Genomic DNA, 23,645 nt, shown 5'->3' with positions numbered 1-23,645 from the left:
TCTTAAAATAAAGCAAAGTGTGATTTCTACATTTTAAAATAAAAAATTATGCAAGTAAGAAATATAAAGAATAACTCATTTTTAAAATAAAATCGCAAAAAAGAACAGTACCAATGTATGTATATGTCAGAATGAAACTAAGTAATGTACGATCAATTGGGCAAACATTTTTCACTAATTGGTTGGTCTGAGTTTGATATAACTTATATTGTGACAAGTCTGCATTTTTAATAAATATTGTAGAACTTTAAAATGAGTTTTTTTTAAAGTGGTAAATTTTTATTTTTAATATCATTTTCTTTACCTACTTTAATTGATTGTTTTTATTAACTTTTATTGGGACAAATCTTAATTTTTAATAAATATTGTATAAAATTTAAATAAGTGTTTTATCTGTTAAATTTACAATAAATAAAAATACTAGTCATATAGACGATGTTCATTTGCTCTACCAACTAACTATTAATGTGTAATTGAGCAAATGTTGGTCTCTAATAGATTTTTTTTATTGTCAAGATCTGATATAACTTTTGTTGTATCAAAAGTTTGCATTTCTAATAAAAAATAAACAACTTTAAAATGGTTTTAAATCTGCGATAATTAAAAAGGTTACTTATATATATTCTCATTTGCTCTACAAAATATTATACAATTTAGTAATGTGTAGTCAAGTTAACAAAAGTTGGTCTCTAATTGATTGTTCTTATTGCCTTAATTTTATATAACATTTATTGGGACAAATCTGCATTTATAGCTTGTGAAATATTTTAATAGTAAACGTATTTAGTTCTTAAAGTCTAGTCCTATTTCCTTATATTTTTAAAATACATTTCTGATATTGATTTTAGACGGTAAAAATTAAATAATAAATAACTTTTGACGTCTTTGATTTTAAATTCAATAACATACTTCAATGTAGCAAATAATTTAAATAATACTCATACAATAGTTAATATTATATTCACTTAATATTACATATGTATATGGCGCACTTAAAAGTAGCTCGTATGGTATGTTGTTTTTTTATTATATTTTTTTATTACTAGTTTCACGAAAAATATTTATAAAGTAATCTCAATGGTTTTTATCCATGCATATATTAGCATAAATTTAAATTTCATCAAATTCTTTAAATTCAAGATTGTTCATCAAATCGCGATATGAGCGTTTAAGTTCATTTAATCTCTTTAGCACATATTTTGATCTACCAAGCACTATCGATCGCCAGCGCATTGTTGCGCATAACACATGTATCTTTTATGTGTTTTATCTATTCAGAATGCGGCACGCATACATTATAACATTATATCTAGCAATAAATAATAATAAAACACATCGACCTTTGATTGTCGACGATATGCAAGCACGGTGGGTAGTAAGTACCTGGAAATGTTCTCTAAGCTCTAATCTCAGAACTTTACCAGAAAACGCAAGATTATCTCGAGACGTTTATGGCAACAGAACACGGAGATTATGGTCAGATATTTGTTTCGCTACAAGCGTTAAATCTCGGTTCAGGACCGTAAATTTTTCACAATCTCTCGTACTACAATGTTGGTAAGTAATACGCATTAAAACACATAATTAATCGTCAGTACTAAAAAAATCTATTCTTAAATTTATTTGATTCATCTCAACAAGGATTTTATAGCATATATCTCATATACATATATTTATATAAAAAAAATCATGTTTTAAACAGTTATATGTATTTTACTACCGTGTGTAATTAAATAATAAATTATTTTAAATTTTATCATCACTTTATATATGTACATTGATGATATTAATGAATAGACATAACCATAAAATACTGGTTAGTGTTGATAACAGAAGCTGTTTAGTAGGAAGAACATAACTTCATTTGGTGCTAAGGTCTCACTGTGTGGGTGGAATAATTTAGATTTAATGAGTAATACGGCAGTTGTGCTTTAAAAATATTATCATATTATTATTTGCTTGCGTAGCATATTTTTTTTTTTTTTTTTTTTTTATAGATGACTTTACATATTTTACTTATGAGCTACCATTGCATTTTCAATATATTTTTGATTGATAAATGTAATGAGTAATAATCTTTTGCTCTGTAATCAATGATCTATCGGTATAATTAATTTCATTCGTTAATTATTGAACAGCCCCTGTTTCATAATTGCATTTAGATAAATCCTTGTTCAATGCAAGTGCTTCCCTTGCACGATCCTACACTGAGAATCGTGCACCATAACCACTGTGAGAGACGTCAGATTGGCCATTGAAGCACAATTGTGGCCTGTGAATATACTGTGTGCTTTGCGTGATAGATTTGTGCGACGGAAGAATAAAAAAAATACATTTTATATGTATAGAGACAACAGCTCTCGGGATTAATTAAAATTGAATAATATATACATATCATACATTTGTGTGTGTATGTATGCTTTTACGAATACAGTCGCACGCCGTTATATAGAAACGTCAAAGCCTTAATTTAATTAATAAGACATGTGTACGTAAAGTGAGCGAGTTTGCGTGTTAACGGTTATCTCTTGGCGGTTCAAAATCACGATCTTCGGTTTCCAATCACGATTTCCATTCGGTGGCAAGCTTTTTTATGCGCCACTCTGTACCGTGGCAAAAGACGTACGAGAGCCTCAAATAAATTTATATTTTAATACAAAATTACTAAAATTAAAAAATATTATTTAACCTAATTAAAATGATGATTATTAAGAAAATAATATATTCAAAAAATTTCAATTTTTTTGACATCGTACTTCAAAAAGTATGATGAACGATTTTTTATAGCAGCAACTGCAGACGCTACATTAAATTAAAATGATAAGTCCGATAGTCTGATCCGTTGAGATAGTCAGTGTCAAGTTTGAATATGTTGTGACTTGTTATCCGGCTTCCAGAGCCGGAAGAGTGAGGTTGTGTTTACTATGTCTGTCGCGCATCGTGGATTTTGAACAACGCGTTAACATTAAGTTTTGTTTTAAGTTGCAAAAAAGTGCCAAAGAAGTTCATGCAATATTAAAATCAGTGTATAGCGATAATATGGTGATTCTAAAAACTGTTTACAAGTGGTATGAGCGATTTAAAAAATGGTCAAAAAGGTGCAAAAAGTTAAAAAAAAATGGTTTGTTCAAACAAGCAATTGACTATTTGCGAGCTTACTGAAGAACTGAGCATTTCGTACTGGACCATGTAAAGCATTTTACCTGATAATTTGCAAATGAGACGAGTGAGTGCAAAATTTGCTCCCAAACTTTTGACTGACGAACAGAAAAAAAAACGTTTATCAGTTTGCATGGATTTGAAGGATTGTTTTGATGCAAATCCAGACTTTATGGTACAAATTATAATGGATATGAACGTTAAATATATAGCTATGACCTTGAGATAAAAATGCATGGGTTTCAAAGTAAAACGAGTGGCTTTCCTAGCCCTAAGAAGGCACGTTAGTCAAAATCGAACCTGAACCTCGTACTAATTGTATTTTTCGATAGTGAGGGCATAGTATCATCAAAGTTCGTTACAAGGGAAACCACTGTAAACTCTGCATATTACAAGTTTTTGAAACGATGTAGGGTGAAAGAGACCAGAAAAATGGCCCAATGGCTTCCTCCTTCATCACGATAACGCACCGTGTCATACTCCATTTCTGAACCACGAATTTTTGGCCGAAAAATATGTTCCTCTCTCTACATTCACCTTACTCTCCAGATTTAGCACCATGCTGTTTCTATCTTTTCCCAAAAATAAGAAAACGTGCTAAAATAAAAATCTTTTGCCACCATTATCGACAATGAGAGGGCCACGACGCAGCAACTGAATGCCCTTCTGAAAGAAGCCTTCCAAAAATGCTTCCAATCATGGAATCAATATTGGGATAAGTGTATCAATAGCCAAAGAAAGTACTTTGTAGGAAGTTAATTCAAATTTGATCTAAGCTTGTAACTTTGTTCGTAATAAAATTTTTCACCATATTTTTTGACACCTCGTATATCAATAAAATTCGCTGTTACTGAGAATCTGTACTATTCTGTACTTTTAAGCTTCTTATTTGAATAATAATATATTAATTAGGTTAAAGTATTCACACAATAAATGTTGAATGTGGACTATCCTTAATATTTATCTTACAATATTTTAAAATAAATATTCTGTAAAGACTGCTAGATATATAAATTGTGTATAAAATGTGACTTACTGAAAAATTTTTATTTAGTGACTCTTAATTTTTAATCACTTAAATAAAAAATGTCATTCGTTTTTTAATAAAATAATAAATAAATTAATGGTGTGAATTAGAAGAAGCACTATTTTAATTGTCAAGTGCTGCAAATAAAATTTATTATTTATTTTTACTACCATTATCCAATGGGTCAATTACAACTATACTTTTTACACAAAAAACAATAAAATATTATTATTAATGTGAATAGTGATATCAGTAAATCAATATATGGTTTAATAATGTAAGTTGTGATGCAAAGAATATTTAATAATGCTCATCTAAAAAAAGTTTTATTTTATTTTACTTATATGGAAAAAAATCAGCATACTCTCAAAAAAAAAGGTCATGAATAAGACATATTCTTAAATTACAGAGTATTTAGTTATGCAGTTATAAACCTATAAAAATTAAATGAAGACACCACAATAAATAATTCTTAAGTTAACTATTTGATTTCAAATCTGTATATTGCCGAAGTTAACTAATAATAGAGAAAAAAATATACTGAAATGGCTGTTTTCTAAAATTTTTAAATCTTAATTAATTGATAATACGTTTTACCATGTAATTAAATAACATAGCAATAACTTAAACCATGAAATAAATAACTAAAGCTATGTAATAAAATTGCAAATATAGCAGCATATTTTTTTCTGTTTACATGACTTTATTTAGTGTTTCTAGGTGATATTGTATTGTATATATTCCCAGATAGTCACAATTTCTATTTAATTTCAAATACAGACGCTCTTTGAACATACAATTTAAAAACTGATTTTCTTCTTGAAGATGTATGTTCAGTTCATATAAATAGACTGTGACATTCACTAGAAATATTAAATCAGCTATTTTTAAATTCAAGTGCAGGTTTTTCTGGTAGTTCATGACATAATCACTTTAAAACATTTTCCACTATTAACGTTGCTTAATTGACGTAGAATGTAGTGATACTTCATTAAATAGAAAATATCGATATTTTTTGCATCGTCAGCAATTAATTAAACATGGCATTGTTATGCGATGCTTCATACAAATCCGTGTAAAACAATTCTTCGATAATATTAAATTCGTTGTCAAATCCTTGAAAGAAGATGAACCATATATGTAACATCAGTGTTTATATTTTTAATCGTGTATTAGTGAAATAAGACTTTCGGACAGACCAGAGTGAAATAAAACATAAATAAAATTTAAATACACATTCCACATTTGACGCCTTTCCCCTCGCTATCGTCGAAAAACCGTTTCTCAGTGTGTTTATTTTTCGCGGTACTTAACGTCATTCATTACTTCTCTTTCACACACACTCACACATTAATATAATTTTATATTATATAGTAAATATGTATAGAATCAAACGTTAGCTCGCGCAGAGGCGTAGCGTGCCGGCATTCGCGTTAAAACACAAAACGAAATATAAAATAAAAAAATTACACACCGACACGACCGCTAAGTGTTAAAACAGGAATACATATTTTCGCAATAAACACATGCATACAATTATTTATTAATTTACGTTTGTAATTGGCTCGTAAAGCGAACGAGAATGATCAATGTTGTCGGCGAGCGGTTACCGAGCGAATTCGTCACGGTTACCTGGCGGGCGAGTGCGAATTTTGATCAGTGTATCCAAATTTGACTGATTTATTAGCTTACGTGTAAACTGAAATGTATAGGTTGTAAACAGGGCGTATTTGCCATGTAACGCGGTGGAACCGCGTTCCGGCACCTTTTTTTACAGCATTTTACATGTTTAAAAAGCATTGACAATCTGCGTTATATTTTATTTTTTTATTTTTGAGTGCAAAAATTTAACTTTAAGTTTAAAAATGAAAAAAAATTTTAGTTACTTTTAAACCGTCGGTCCCACTAAAAAAATACCAAAACAATATCAGAAACGACGACAGAAAATATATAAATATTCTTATGATAAGAAGCTACAATTTAATTTACATTTTATTTACAGTATTACGATTTTCGATGAGTGAGAATCAAATTAAGAACATCTAAACCGAATTTTGACCAATAGGAGAGCGCAAAAAACAATTATCCCTTCTCAGAAGTCAAAAATCCACGTCAAAAGCAATAAAATCGTGTCGGCGCCGTCGCAGTGGGAACGCTCGTTACCGAGCGTTCCCACTACGACGGCACCGACACGATTTTATTGCTTTTGACGTGAATTTTTGACTTCTGAGAAATGATAATTGTTTTTTACGCCCTCCCATTGACCAAAATTCGATTTGAATTAATTTTGGCCAATACTCTCATATCAATAAATTTTGAAATAATTGAATCTATCATATAATTTTTTTTGTGCGCTTCGTGGCATAGAAAAAGTTGTTTTATATTTATTTTAAATGATATTTTAATATTAATTTATTTAGTAAAAGCTTACAAGAAATGAGTTCCTGCACTTTTTTTGTTAAAAAAAGCCCTGGTTGTAAATAATAATATTAACAATAATTAAAGAAATCCATGATCTAGTGTTTCAATTTAAAAATAAAAATGTATTTTGAAAATGTTTAAGACAATTTAGATATTTTGCAATCTTACTAATTAATTACATCAAAAAAATAAAGCGTTTCATAATATACAATACATATCTTAATTACAAAATATTTTTTTATATTATGAGCTGATATTTTTTATGCAAATAATGTTTAATCTAAACTGAAAGATCATTGATCTTTAACACAAATAATTAGTAGTTTGTGCATATTTTAAGCATTTTTTTTTAAATATAAATAAAGTAACATGAAAAAAATGCTTCACCATCGAAATTATCATATTTTATGTATCTAAAAATATTTTGTGAGCTTTTTAAATGCTTTATAAAATATTACACATAAAAAACTCTAATAAGCATTAAAATAAAAAAAAAAAAAAAATAATTAAAAATGCTTTAAAATGAATTATTAAATAATAAAACATATTTTTTTCAACATTTTTAATTGTATTATAATTTTTACATAATTCATCAAATTAATAAAAAAAACATTACTGCCTATTTTACTCGATAATAGAGTGCAGAATCATCCATGAAGTTGCAGTGAAAATTTGAAAGAAAATAATCCATCAACAAGATTCATCCTGTTGATGGATTTTCTTTTTTTTTCTTTTTAATATTTTTTTCTCTGATTATTCTAAAATATCAAATACCGTTTTATAATCCACCACCCCACTATTCCGTCAATAAAGTGAATACCTTATATTATGAAATATAAGATTTTACTCATTGTATTTCGTCACCTTGACCTATTTAAATTCATTTTACTTTTATCAGAGGTATACGACTGCATACACTTTTTTTCCGAAGAAGGGTTATTCACATGTATTAGATAATCCCAAAATAAATATCGTTGTTTTTACTTTTAGTTTAAATAGCCAGTCGTGCATTGGCCGTTGATATCTAAGTACTTTTTTATTAAATCTGTGTTGGTACACATCTTGACTTTACATTCCAATATTTTTAAAAAAATTGGACCGCAAAATTTACGATTGCAGAATTTTAATCAAGTAAACAATTTATAGGAAATTGCATGTTATATGAATTTATTATGAAAAAATAAAACCAACTACGGCAGTGATTGTTTTAAATGTCAAAGTTGCTTTAAACAGTTTAAATGGGAAATTGTCAGCTTAAACTATTCATTAAACCATAGACACATTTGTGTGAAACAATATGGGGTTCCACACGAATTAGGCGCAAAAATAAGTCTTCTGGTACTTGAAGCTGTTGCCTTTACTCGATCATTAATTAAGAAATGAGTGTTGTCCGACAACAATCGTCGTAGAAAACAGTGGTTATCCAAAATATAAAATACCACGGAGCACGGGCTCAATGTAAAAAATGTTATTTTGCTTATATGGTGGTATTGTAAAAAGATTTGAATAGTTCTACAATACGACAATGGCAACATTTAATCTAAATAAAAGCAAGAAACTTTGTTGAAAGGTTTTATCTTATACAGCGTATTATCTAGACCTTGCTCCTTTTGACTACCATTTATATTGATAAATGCAACACTTAAAATGCAGACGATGTGAAAAGAATATTTTGCATCAAAGCCATTTAGTGCTAATGGAATTTAAAAACCTGAAAAGTAGGAGAAGTTTATATTTTTATAAGTAAATTATATTTTGAGCATCAAAATATTTAAAAAATTGAGATTATCTAATATATTTTTTTTTCCGAAAATACTCAGCATCACGCTCGATCTTAACCAATATTAATATTTTTACTCTTAACCCGATTTATTGCGCATTTTTTTATTCCTTGTACTGATGATTGCTTATAATCGACAGACTATTGAATTTGTTTAGGAATACGCAATAGGATCAAAGTTTTAGCATTATAAATTAATTATAAATAATGGGTAATTGGCGAGATAACCACTTAAAAACAATAAAGGCAAACATTTTAACCCTTTGGACGCGATAGTCGACTACAGTCGCTCAATTGATTTTTTTATCTCTTTACGCAAAAATCAGTAAAAAAAATGTTTTTAAGAAAAATCTTGTTTTTGTGAATAAACATAAAATATCATTTTAAATCTATAAAAATTAAAAAATCAAAACATTTAAACACAGAACCAAAGTAAAATTTGAAATTAAAAAAAAAAAAAAATTTATATTTATTTTTGATTAACGCGTCCAAAGGGTTTATTATATATAAAATTTATTATTATTCTTCATGATTTAAATTTTTAAAAATCATGACTTATTTAGTCTAATCAATATCATTAATACACTTTTTTAAATGCAATATTTACTATTATTAAAAATAATATTTATCCAAAATAAGAAATCTCATCATCATTGTAAGACAATAGTTTGGGTAACAATTCAAATTACGTTGCGCGTTTCCCGAGTTACGACAGTAAACTTTTGCCAAGCTCCTCGATACTACATCGTATAACTTATTTATCTTAGCATTAACTCTCAACACTCTCTGATTGAGATCGAAACATAAACTCAAGTTAGCTTCGGTGGGTTACTCTGTCAATGCGTAATAGCGTTCGACGATTGATATTCGATACTATTAATCTCTTCATCTGCCGTTTTATTTATTATTTACTCAGATTGCGAGTTACTACTACCGACACTGATACGTTGAATTTATATTTAACACACGGCAACTATTTAAAAAATCCGGTGGAAATTTATGTATCAGCAGTGTAAGTTTACGTTTGGAACGATTGAATTAATTAATGTCGCTTATTATTGCGCCGTGTGAGAATTATCAAGTTTTCTTCGATCGATGACATGTCACGCAATGATTTCTATATTTATAATCGTGCTTTTTTGAAAAAAAATATAATAATATTAAAAGCAGTTTTATGGGTCCGTGCGTGTTACTGTAATTAATGCAAGAACGGGTGCCTTGTTTTAAAATACATATATATGTTTGGCGTCCGATTTTCAATTTAATATGTTAAGTCAAAATTTCATGAATTCGGATTCGAGCCCGTGTCCTTCAGGTATTAGTCGGCGACTAAAACCACTGGTATATCGTGCTATAATATTTTTTAATTGCATCCAAAAGTCAACTTAATATTTATATAGGTACATATATGTATATTAGAAAAGCTTAAAACATACACAAGTGATTAATTATAATAATTTGATAACATAACCGTAACTTTGGACTCAGATCTTATTTTGAGATACATAAAGTCGTCTATGTATTATTTTATTTCGACATACACACACCTTCTCCAGACGTCCCGAGAAGGATATCCGCTATTCCCGCGGCATCTCATTATGGGACGAAAGGAAGTCCATCTTCCAAACGTACCTCAAGACATTACATGTCATAACACGTACACGGCAGGTATATTATATCGTATGCGCCGCAAAGACAAAACGCGATTTGGCTATATAGTACGCGTTCTTCCGCTACCGACCCAACTGGACAATATGTAAAAAAATACGACAAGAATTTCGGCAAGGAAAGTTCATTGTTCGGTCAAGCGGAAACGGTAATTGCCATTGTAGGTACAATATTGTACAGGTGAGAATAATGGGCTATTTCATGGCGAGACTTTTTTGTTTTTTTCTTGAAGCTATTAAATATATTAGCTATAGATTTGTTTCAAAGGCGCTCTACAATTCTTTTTGTTTTTGAGAATATATTACATATGAGAGTTATTATAAAAAAATCGATAAAATGCGTACTGGTCAATCAAAAAGGTTCAATTCTCTCGCACGACAAAGCAAGAACTGGGCTTTGAAATATTGCAACATCAGTCATAGCTCACTCTCATTAACAATAAATCTGCTGTTAAATTATATCCTTATATGTATTTAAATGGCAATGAAATGTTGATTTAAATAGTGTTATCTTAGATTATTAAGATTAAATATTAGCTTAAAAAATGTACTTATATCTAACCTAAAAATTTTTTTTTAGCAATTTTTAGCATAATAATTTTAAATCAATGTCATTCGCTCTATCCGTGTTTCTTATAATTGTACATATCTAATTTCCCATGTTTTTATGCATGTACACTAAGTATACATCACCGAAGCGCGTGTATTTTTTTTACTGTAAGGTGAAAGTTTAATATCGAATGGCTGCAAAGTAACTTTTTTTGGTAAATTTTGTAATAACATTTATAGATTTACCGTAACAAAACTATTTTTGTACAACATAACAACGAGTAAACTTTTACTTATTTTTTCAACATTTTATCTGTTCATGAAGCTATTTCTATGAACATAGTAAAGTTATTCTTTCATAAATAAGAAACGGATAAAAGCGAGATTAGGAATTCACGCGACCATTTTAAACACACAAGTGTTATTAAGCATATTTTTTAATATTCATTGTTACGAATATTAAAAAATATTTTTTTTTTTGTTCAATCTTTGTAACAAATTGTATAGCATATTTTTTTATATGGCAACCCTGCTCGTCGTTCAGTCATCACCCGTGTGTCGATCGTGTAGCGAAACGTTTTGCATACAATTACATTCGTCAGCCAGCCGGTCATCCTGGGACAATGGGATATGGACAAGGTTCCGCGTTACGAATGCGCAAATTGCCGTGTAATTAAGTGTTTACACCCCTGAACCGTTTGGATAACCGCGAATTATCTTTAATACCACACAATCATCGGCCAGGTTTCGAGGAAAGAAGGCGAAGAAAAAATAAACAGCTTTGCCTCGAGGACATGAACGGATTATATTGTGATGGATGGCGCGTAACAATATGATGAACCGGATAAATAAAAAAAAACATTTTAAAACCAAAATTTTAATCAGTTATCTATTATAGATACATGTTAGTCTATTATTTTCATAAAACAACATTTTTTTTTACTGTTACCCTTTAATTGCAACATGACGGTCCTCAACGGGTTAACACAATCAACAACTGTGAGTAATGAGACTTCAGACTAACGAATTTCTGATAATTAGTTATTACTACAGCGTACAATCGATATACTACATCACTATGAGATTATTGAAATCTAGTAAAAACTAATCTGTGAAATCTGATACGTATATAATTTTAACTAGAGCTTCTTTTCGATACTTTAAAAAAAATACGAATTCTAGAATTCTCATTTTACGAGAAATTCGCTGATTTTTTGAAAATTTTCATTGAGCTTTTTTTGATAAAAATTCAATTTGTACGAAAAAAATAAGAAAATTGGTAAGTACTACATTTTTTATACTACTTCATAAGAAAGGGTGGGTCCGTGCTAGATGTTTGAAAATATGCGTGCTTTCTTAAATGCTTTTAATACAGGTCGAAAATATTTAAATGAAAAAAATTGTTAACGATTTTTAGAACTACTCTAATCGGCATTATCTTTGCTTTGGTGTTCTAAGAACTACATTTAAAATCATAATATAATATTTGGCTTATGTGGATTTTTTATATCAATTCAGAGGGTCTCAATATTTCTTATAAAAAAAATACAAATAATTTATATATATATGTTTAATTATTTCGTATTATTTTCTTTAAAAATCAGTTACATTAAATCAAATTAAATAAATATTATATTATATATAAAATATATAAAATATTATACTCATATATAATTTTAATGTTTTTTATTTATTATTTCTTTAGTTTTATATGTTAATATACGACTCTCTGTACCTAAAAATATAAATATCGAACGCCGTACATGTACGGCGATACCGCACGAAGGGTTAATATACTATTTTAATCACGTACTATATATTACATATATTTTTTATATATCAAAATTTCTCGAAAACTCTCGAGAAAATTGACAATGTGATTTCTTGAGAAATAAAAATCATCGATAAAACCAGAATGCCTAATTCTAATTCAGTAGTTTTAGGTAAAAATCACTTATGATTACAAAATTAATACTTTTTTAACTTAAAAATCGATAATAATACTTCAAATTTATAATTTAATTAAATTAAATGTGTATTATGTATTAAAATTCACCATAACCAATGATTAAATACAATATTACAAAATCAGTGTTTAATTAAAGATATCGACTGTAGCAAAATCCTTAGTGACAACGCTCCAGTTTCATAAGTTGCCTACAAAATGGCGCCGGAGCAATTAGCATGATGCGTCCGTATTACTTTTATAGGTCACCCTGTAATAATGAAATGGTAGGCGGACCCTAAGCGCCGCCTACTAAAATATGTATTTAGAAAATGTGAAACGAATTAAGCCGACCGTTATTATCGAGAGCGGCCACCGTGAGCGTTCCTTAATCATTCCGGCGTTTCTCAACATGCGTGTCGCGTCAACGTGCCCCAGAAATGACAACAAAACGAGTCTTTAAAATATTTAAATAAAAAAAATCGTAAACAAACGTATTAAGAAACGTTAGAGTCAAATTAATTTCTTATATAATACATCCTTGTCGATGGTGGAATATTATTAAGAATAGTTTTTTATTTTAATAATTCACATAACAACATACCATTAAAAGACCTTCACAATCAAAATGAATAATTTAAGCAATTTAAGCTGGACAGAGTTAAGATAATGTAGATGATGTTATTGTGTATAATATGATAAATTGAACATGCTGGGTGGTATAAAAATAATACAAAACAGTATCGATCTTTAATATATTTTATTCTTGTAATTTTATGACGCCTTGTTAGCGCTTATAAAATGATGCAGAAAAAACGAGGGTTCAGGGGGATTAAATTAACACACATACTACTCGTATATGTATTTAATATTATATAAATAGGAACCTCCCCACTATCTACTAACCGCTTGGGGTTGGAATTAAATTAGAAGCGTCATTACGCGCCATCACATCCCCTTTACGACTGTATGATAATTATATAAGCATTCCATGACGACGTCAAATACCCAAATTGATAGTCTTTGATTAAATATTTGCGCAACGGCGACAATTTGACCCTCGGAACGACTCTGGGGTGGTTTTTTAACGTAGGAAAATGTTAATGACATTATAGAAGTAATAGTAAACAATCGATAAACGTTTGCAATCTTAGTGTATTGTATTTAAATATCTATCAAAAAAAATTATATGTAGAAGATATTTTGTTGTTTAAGTACGCCCAATTAAGTTTATAATTGTGAAATTTTGATTTAGTTTAGTTTGAGTGCCGTAATGGCAGTGAAAGTAAATCCTGTTATTAACATATTTTTATCTTAATTTATTAGCTTATATTTTAAATTTGTTAAAAAAAATTAGATTATAATAATAAAAAAAATATACATCAATGCATCTTTTTAATTTTTTTAAGGTTTTTAGTCTTTATTGACTTTGATTATTTAAACTATAAGATAAACAAATTATTTTTTTAGTAAGATGTGATTGTAAATAACTGTTATTTATAAATTGAAAATATGTATCATTTTCTTTTTATTATTTTTTTAGTATAAATACATCTGCAATATTTATAGAAATTATTTCAAATAAATACTTATTAAAATAGAACTTTGTTAAATCATATTTATATTCTTAATAGCTATATTTTATTTTTTAAAGTGGTTCCTTTTTTTTAAAGCCCACGACAAATAAACTGTGTACTAATCAAGCTCTAAAAATTTTGATTAGAATTTATTGATGTCAATTTTAACAAGACCACATGAGTTGGAATTCAGTATATTATAAATTTGCATTATATTATTATTTAAATATTTATATTTTGCTTACACATTATTAAACAAGCGGTAGATACGCATTATGTTTGAGCATTATGGTTATTTTAGAATTTCCTGAGCAATTTCATGTAATGATAAATACACGGGAAGTGTGAAGTCCGCAGTACTTCCGTGTCATAGAGATTATGACTTTTTGAAATTATTAAATAAACTGAAACAATATATTTTAAGTAATCTCTAAATATGATATTCTTACTGTTTATTTTTATGATTTTTTTCATATAAAATGAAAAAATCATTTTTATTTATTAACTCATTAAAAATACATTTAAATATTGAAGAGGTAGCATACATTTACTACACACGTTTTTTTATAAATGATATAAGCATTTAGGATCATAGGGGAAAAAATGTTGAAAGATACTTTTTTAAATATATTCTATCATCAAGGTAAGAGTACAGTACTTGATCAGATATATCTACACCTCTCATGTATTTATTGTAATAAAATTGCTTTGCATATCACTTTGTGTTTTATACTAGACGATTAAAAAAATAAAGAGGTTGGCTGATGATATGTATAAAATTTCTACTGAACCTCATTGGACCTGGAAGTTGTATTTCTGTCAATTTCTTTGCTTTCTGAACTTTCGATGAGATTAAAAACTCTGGTTTTTTAAGTCAAGTAAAAAGCAATATATATTATTAGCAAAATATATTTCTTATCTAAAACACATGCGGCACGCGGGAACTGTCAATAGATACTGACGTAACATGTGCACCAAGGAGCGCGATCGTGCTCCTTGGCACTCAAATGGTTACTAGTTCTTTTTACATGAAATTAAAAGCGTCACTTATTGTTTTTTTTTACTTTTAATACATTTAAAAATATAAATATTACTGTGGCAAAGGCTTTAAATAAATTATTTTACCATAAAAAAATTTTGCACCGCAAAATATATTTTTTTGCTCTTGATCAGTTTTATTATTGTTATTATTTATTTAAATATTTCACACGACTTTATGTGTGCGTTTTATGTGCGTGTGTACGTAAGGGTATACACGGCGCACTTTGGGCATAAATAGCTTAATGCCCGATCATCAAATACCTATTTCCGATCTTACGATCTCAGTCCGAAGTTTTGGGCTCTCGCCTCCCTTAGTGCGCCTCTGCGCCATCGTGTAGGAGTTTATACGTGGTTTATGGCTGGCTCGCGAAAGCTGTATAAATTTAATGCCATCGGTACACGTTACCAAAACAAAACGTGTCAACGAGCTTTATACGCGTGTTTGTTAACGTAAACCACCGGCGTGTGCTTTCAGACCGTGCGTCAACACAGAGTTGCTCTTTTGCCGAAGCCAAACAACTATAATACCATCATGGACGATGATGGCTTGGGCTAGAATAATATAAACGGTGGAAAAGCGGTAAATCGGCGATTAATCGCCGCAATACGTGATGCTTACTATAACTATTCAGTAAAAGCGCTTTTGTATATTTTGTATAAATCGATAACTTATGAAAAAACATTTTATATTATAGGGTTCAAAAATAATGCATATTAATTTTCAATATAAAAATTCAGCTTTAACGCTAAAATTGTAATAATTTACAACTGAACAATATATTTATATATAGAAATAATGTGACCTGTTTTCGTGAAAGTACTTGATACTTAGAATAATATTTTAATTAATAACAATGCATGTTTTATAATAAATATTGATTAACAAAGAGTGTATTTTTTTCTGTAAGTTGAAATCCAATAAAAATATTTTTTTTCTACCTAATTATTGCAAATAATACAAATTAAAATTGAAAATTTTTTTAATGTCTATTATTTAGTTAATTTATGATACTAAAACTGATTTTAGTAATATGTGAAATTCATTCATGTAAACTGTATAACGAAGCACTATTATTAGTTTATATACGATTTATTATAAAACTAGTTACATATAAAATTTCAAAAAAATGTGTTCCATTTTATATCCACCAAAAAAATTACAGAAATTAATAAGCCATTTTTAATACACAAATTAAATGCATTGTTATTAAATTTCTAATATTAAACCTTTTTTATGAATTAAATATTTACAATATAGATTTTAAAGTGAAATAACAAATAACTATAATAAAATCATTTGTGCTACAAAAATGTATTACTAGTCCCTAAAAAATGTTTTAAGCATACAGTTTTTGAAAATAATAAATTGTATTGTAAAACTTTTGTATTGATATTTGGAGATAAACTTTTATCTTGGAAACTGAAATTAAAAAAAATTAATTCTTCCAAAATTTTTTTTACGTAGCTGCATATTCTATGAATTTTATTTCAAAAAAATATGCTACAGCTGCTACAAAAAATATTTGTGCTATATAAGGAGACATATTAAATATCAGATAATGCCCCAGATGCTATAAAAATAAATCTAGTGTTTTTGATTTAATGGATGAGCCATGAAGTGGACCACACAACTTGGGCGTTGAAATAGTCAATCGAGCTGAGACTAATGCGGTAGGTAATCACTTAAAAATTAACAATCAAGATCGCTACTTTAAAATTTACTACCCAAAGATGCTTACAAGATATTGGATTTGGGTTTACAAAACAATGATAGTCCACATGTGTATGTTTTTGCGCAAAAATAATAATTACAGCAATTTCTATAAAATCATATTACTGTGAACGATAAGTCATTTATTCAATTGTGACTTATGTAAAAATGGTGATTCTAACCCCTAAATCCGCATTGTATTCTAAAAATTCTTTTTTTTATACATCGTGAGATTCCTAAGATAGTATATTAAACTATTAATAAAATAACGACAGAAATATATTACTCAAAAAAATATTATCCAACATAGCAACACACTGCTAGATTAACTCAGGAGAAATCTGCAACCTGAATTGGGTAGTTTTTTTAATTTCTATATTCGCTGAACCCTTTGGACTAATGTTTGTTTTTTTTCATTAAATTTAATGAAAAAATAATAAATTAGCTACAATAAGTTAAATCAGCTCATGTCGATTGTTTTAATTCTAAACCAGCAAATCATTACAAATAGGGCATTACAATTAATTTATTAAGACGGTAAAAAAAGGTTTTATAAATTGATGAAAATTATATTATATACAGAAAAAATCGAGTTTTATTTTAAAAAACGTCATTACTTTCTGAATTTATTTGCTTATTATATAAATATAATACATCATAAGTGTATTAATAGATATGTTTGAAGGTTTAGGTTCGGATTTTTCACAAACTAAAAATTTAATATCGAATTTTTTACTACTTATTTTCTTAAAACATAAAAACAATAACTCTTAAAAGCATTTCATTATTTTAGTGATAAACATATACATACATAACATATAATACTTTACAATAGTCCGATTCTTCAATTGCATGCATTCAAAGATGATTTTATCTTTACAGATTAGTTAAAAAATATTACAATATAGTGTAATATGCAGTTAAATCAGCAAAAATCATTTGAGACCATTTATATCATAAACTTACATAATTTTATGATATAAATATTTATTAAAAAAATAATTATTTACCAAGAACTATACTAGAAGTTTTTTATTAAATAAAATAAATTAAAATAAAAAAGTTTGTTATATATAAATTTTAGTAAAAATCTTCTTAATTAATTACATAATTTATCTGAAGAAATTATTTGAAAAGATCGCGAATAAAAACTAGAATGTATAAATTTCGTGAAACTTTTTTATAATATATTCTTAAGATACTGCAGATAATTCATAAGTGACTAAAAAAATGTAGATACTTTTATTAATATTACATAGGTAAGTATTGCAATATATTTATTATCTTATAAAAATATTTAATACAAGCTATTTTCAACTATAATGTAATATATGAATTTAAGTCTGACGCAAAATATTCTTATTAAAAAAAATTCTTTTAGCAGTTTAAGGATTATACTATTATTATATACGCGTAATATAATCCAGTGGAATAATCGGCAGACGAATGTAAAAGGTTAAAAGTGTACGCATACAAAATATTTTTTCTACTCACATATCATTAGTAAGCTGTACGGTCATATAGAGACAGGTAAAATATTTACACTGATGGGATTAAGCTGTCAATTTCGAAAGAATGTGAAACGACTGTTTGATTACTTATAATATATTTAATATTCAATCGTATATACGCATGAAGATATAATACATAGTTTATTAAACTATTACTGAGACACGTAATGGTTATATATTATTTTTAACAAGTCACAAACCATTCAACCGCCATTTTGATTGTCAGTCTTAGCAATACCAATGTAATCGAAACACTATAACATTTGAAAAACGTTATCAAATAAACTATGGATTTAATAAAATTAGCGTTTTTACGGGACACTCTATGAGTCTATATATATATGTAGTACATATATATAGTATACGCGTCCAATTATATATATAAGCACAGACGTGAAATCATCAAGCTATGACGAATACATTTTACTGTATGCGCCAAGGTCTAAAACTTAACATTTATTTCCAACAAACGGAAAAATAAATATATAATTCTGCCAATTACCGCTTGTTTATGTGTAAACATTAAATAATTAAATGATTCTATATAGTTTTTACGATACTAATTCGCTACGAAATTAGTGTAACGCGAAAAATCGATTTCATACTTTAATATTGTAGAATTGTTTACTTATTTTTTACCTATATGTTTACATGTAATCCACTTTAATGGTGCATATGTTTATTTAAACTGACTTTATTGCTGTAATTACTTTTTATCGGCAAATATTTTACATGTAAGATGAGATATTTTTAGACAAACTAATTAAGGTTTGCTCTGCTAGGATAATTTATTGGCTATCTGTGTTTATAGAGTAGTATAAACATTAATATGGAAGAAATTTTCAATATTATTTTAATGCAATGCGTATAGTTTCAAACTTTTATAATGTAAATGCACAACGAATTTTCGATAAAAATATAGTTAAAAATATCCACAATTTCAGTTTTAATTTGTAATATCTACACACTTAAATTAGTTAACAATACATTGTATTTTATTCTTACTAATATGTTGCTATTTAGTTTTATTGTAAATAATAAAAAGGGCTTTTAAAGTATAAAACAATATAAAATTATTATGATAAAGTAAGTTAAAATTATGCAATAAAAATCAGTTCCGTAAAATTAAATCCATCTATAATAATAATTTAAGAAATTAGTATTATTATCTAGATCAGCTCTGTTAAACTGCCGGCCTACGAATCTAATCATTTGTTTAAATATTATAAAAAAATACATATATTCTAACTAATATATTAATTAAATAAAAAAACGTGTTCATATCAGCGGCCGCTGATATGAGCTTTCTGCATAAAAATTAATATTATTCAAATAATATTTTACGTGACATTAATTGACTTTTTAATTATCTACACTTTTTTCATTTGATATGTTTGCAAAAGAAAAAATTGCCCGCAAACTGAGAGAAACTAGACAGCACTGATCTAGATAATTAAATACTCTATTTTTACGATATTTATCTAAAGAGGCATCAAAATCTTAAGACAAACTAAGAGGTATAAAATACATCAGTTTTGAAATATAACTCTGCTAAAAGTATGCTAAATACAGTTTTTGTTAAATAAAAATCTTAAAAGAACCATAAAATATTTCGAATAGAACCGGATGCTATTATATAAATACAGGAATAGTATTATTGAGATTAATTTTGCTAACTTATGCTTCATTGCAGTTTTTGATACATAATTCGTTTCTATTCAAATAAATCCTATTTGTTTTATATTTTTATTAAAATCAGATTGTTTTAAAAAAAAAACACAACATCAAATAAATTTAAGTTGATGTTAAGAGGCATATTTTGTAAAACTTATGCTACATTGCAGTTTTTGATTAGTATTTATATTTTATACAATTTATTAAAAATAAAAAATTAATAATGTTATTTAAGGTAGATCAAAAAGTACATATTATATTCAGATATATCAATAGAATTAATATATATTAATTAACATACCTTTTGTATAATTGCAGTTTTTGATACGTAATTCTATTCTATATAAATTAATCTAACTTAGAAAATGAGTAGTATTATCTTTACCAAAGTCCATAAGTTTTGCATAATAAAAATGAAAAATGTATTATATATTTTTAAATATTACTAATGGATTTTAGATACATCAATAAAAATAATATTTTTTTTTATCTAAACATTTACCAAAATGTTTTTATTTTTTATATGAATTAGCCCAATTAAATTCATGAGTAATATTAAATAAATTTTAGCAAGGTCTAAAAGTTTTGCATAAGAATATCCAAAAATGCAATATAAATATTTAATATTACGAAATATTTTAAGATATAAAACAATTTTCACTCAACTTTTGCAAAATTACAGTTTTTGATATGTTAATATTTTTTTATATGAATTAACCCAATTATATAAAAAAATATTAATAAACTCTAAAAGTTTTGCATAAGAAAATCTAAAAGTGCAATATAATTTTTTAATATTACATAAGGTTTTAAGACATATCGATGGATACAATATTTTAAAACAAATTTAGCTCAACCTTTGAAAAAATGTTATTATTCTTAAATCCGACTGTTTCACGTATATTTCATCAAGTTTTATAATGTAGCAATATAAATAATAAAAAAAAATAACTATATCTTTGCAATATTGTAGTTTTTGATGTGTTATAATTTTCTATCCATATTAGTCCAATTTAATAAATAATTATTATTTAATTGTTTTGCGTAAAATAACAAAATAACAAATAAATATTTCATATTTAGACGTTTTAAGACAAATTAATACAAATACTAAGAAAAATTTAGCTCCATCTTTACAAGATTGCAGTTTTTGATATGTTGTTATTTTCTATCCACATTAATCCAATTCAATTAATCAATAATATAAGTCTAATTGTTTATTATAAAAAAAACAAATAACCTGAAATTTTTTAAGACATATCAATAAAAATAGCGAGAAAAGTTTAACTAAACCTTTATAAATAGAATTGCAGTTTTTAATGTAATATTATTTTCTATATAAATTTATTTAATTTAATAAATAGGTATTATAGTATCATTAACAAGATCCAATTGATTTGCGTAAAGAATCTATTATATTTTTATTTTAACTATACGTTTTAAGATATATTTATAAAAATAATGGGACAAATTTAGCTGAACCAAATTTTTGTCATGGTATCATTTGCGATACAGTTGATTCGAATTTAGTAAATTAATATTATAATCTTTCATAAAGCCCGATTGTTTTGCGTAAAAAATATATGATTTAATATTTTATATTTAACTAAGCGTTTTACGACATATCAATACAAAAAATGTCATTTTTTTATTGCATTAGATTGCAGTTTTTATTATTCAATTGTTTTTTTAAATAATTAAATTATATATCAAAAAATCAAAAATAACAGCAATCATATAAATCTATCTATACATAATTTAATAAATGAATATAAATATCTTTATTACGTTAAAACTTTAAAAAACTCAAATATTTTGAATCAATCTGTAAGTTATATAATTATTAAGATAAATTTAATTTAACTTGTGTTACTTCAGTTACGTATGTAGTTCTAAATAAAGTAGTGCAATTAAAAAATCAATCATCACAAATTAGTCCATTTATACACAATTTAATTGATTCGTAATATATTCATTATTATATTTTTTAGACAAATATTTTGCAATTATGCAAAATTGCAATTTTTATGAGAAAATCTAATATTTTAAATTACACTGAATGAATAAGATAAATTTTTGCAACACTTAAATCGAAGGGGGGGGGGTGAATTTCAACTAATATAAAATTAATCAGCTCGTTTCAGCAATAAAAGATAAATTAGACGTGTGTGTATTGGTTGTATATATACGTATACATTAGCGACATCTGTTATTGTCCCTAAAAATCGATTATAACTATGATAAAAATGATTTTTACTCACCATATCTGGCATAACATTAAAATATTTAACATCACACATCAGCTCCGATTGGAACTCATTATTGGTATTTTTATTATTAATAACAGACAGTCTTTAATTCTTGCACATTAATATTATTTATTTACGTCAGCTCGATAGCATCACTGTTTTGTTTATTTAAAAAAAACACTATTGTTGAACTTTGAACAGTTTTTATTTTATGCACATATGAGACAAGCGATGTGCCAGTACCTGGAACGAGCAATTAAATTTATATAAGAAGTATAGATGTGTGATTATTATTGCTAATCGCGTGCGATTGATCGCTTTTGCAATGTATTTATTTTATGTATATATATGTTTCGCAGCAGATATTTTCACATACGCATTTAAATATGTATATATGGGCTTTTTAATTGAGACTTACCTGAGTTGGTGGCGAGCCTCTGAAAGCAAACTGTGACGTCATTTTCGTTCTTCTTTCTTGATTGTAAGTCTTTATTGCAGGTACTTTTTAATGATTATCCATTTTTTTGAATCGTAGCACGTTCACTTGTTATTCACATTATTGTTTATGGCACGACACGTGTGCACCAGGTGATCACGGTTGGCACCTCTGTGGATTTTTGCGTTCGAGTGACGGTCGTGGTGGGGGTAGCGTTCAGAAAAGTGGTGGGGGTTGATTTTTTAAATTATTTTTAATCACTTTTTTTAAATGGGTGATTATTTTTTTGAATAATGTTAAGGCACGTTTATCGCGGAGTATGGTTGTGGAGCGCCGGAGGTATGAGCGTTGTCGCGCGAGGTATACGGCGCGTAACCCGGGTGACAAATCGTGCGGTGCGGACCTACCGGCTTCAATGTCGGAACGCGTTTGTAAATCGGGCGAAGAAACAGAAAAAACGGCCGAGTGAGACGCTCCTACCGTGCGGTGGTGGGGGGCCTTTTGCGTCTCGCTCGCAGCGACGTGTGCGAGAGAGACGGCAACTCGCGCGCCGCCGTGCTACCCCCGCCCGCCCCGCCCCGCGCGGCGATTGATCTTAGTCTTTCTACCGCGAGTGCATATAAAAATGCTGATTGTTTTTTGTTTTTCCGCCGGCCCCCCGCTACACGGCGGGCTACCCCCACTACCGACTGAGCTGCGACGGCACGCCCACCGAAGAAGCGGCGTCCAATCACAGCACGCAAGAAATTTTCCCACCCTGCGCAGTCCGGATGAGCGTGTCATTCGGTGCTCGGCAGTGGCGCAGTCCGCGCGTGCGGAATAGGGCATAGCTCGCGCGGCACCCGCACGCGCGACAACTATAAAGCTTAATTAATAATAAATCGGACATATATTCATA

At 28.0% G+C, this 23,645-nt stretch overlaps 1 protein-coding gene across 3 annotated transcripts in view; it reads right to left on the bottom strand.

Annotated features, from left to right (window-relative positions):
- The window catches only part of mirr (iroquois-class homeodomain protein mirror), a 77,041-nt gene extending 53,768 nt beyond the window's left edge, over positions 1–23,273 (bottom strand). The window contains exons 1-2 of one of the 3 annotated variants that reach the window (XM_088188205.1): positions 22,730–23,082; positions 22,324–22,554 (exon numbers count right to left, since the gene is read on the bottom strand). In XM_088188205.1, coding sequence (XP_088044331.1) covers positions 22,324–22,362 — 39 coding nt within the window. In that variant the 5' untranslated portion in view covers positions 22,363–22,554; positions 22,730–23,082. Of the gene's footprint in view, positions 1–22,323; positions 22,555–22,729 lie in introns of all 3 variants that reach the window. The other 2 variants (XM_088188204.1, XM_088188203.1) reach the window with 2 other exon arrangements.
- Between the last annotated feature and the right edge of the window lie 372 nt (positions 23,274–23,645).

The sequence above is a fragment of the Plectrocnemia conspersa genome, unplaced genomic scaffold (assembly GCF_051122295.1).
Source record: "Plectrocnemia conspersa isolate PC_06_02 unplaced genomic scaffold, ASM5112229v1 ptg000006l, whole genome shotgun sequence".
Classification (NCBI taxonomy): domain Eukaryota; kingdom Metazoa; phylum Arthropoda; class Insecta; order Trichoptera; family Polycentropodidae; genus Plectrocnemia; species Plectrocnemia conspersa.
This window is presented reverse-complemented; position numbering and strand designations above follow the sequence as displayed.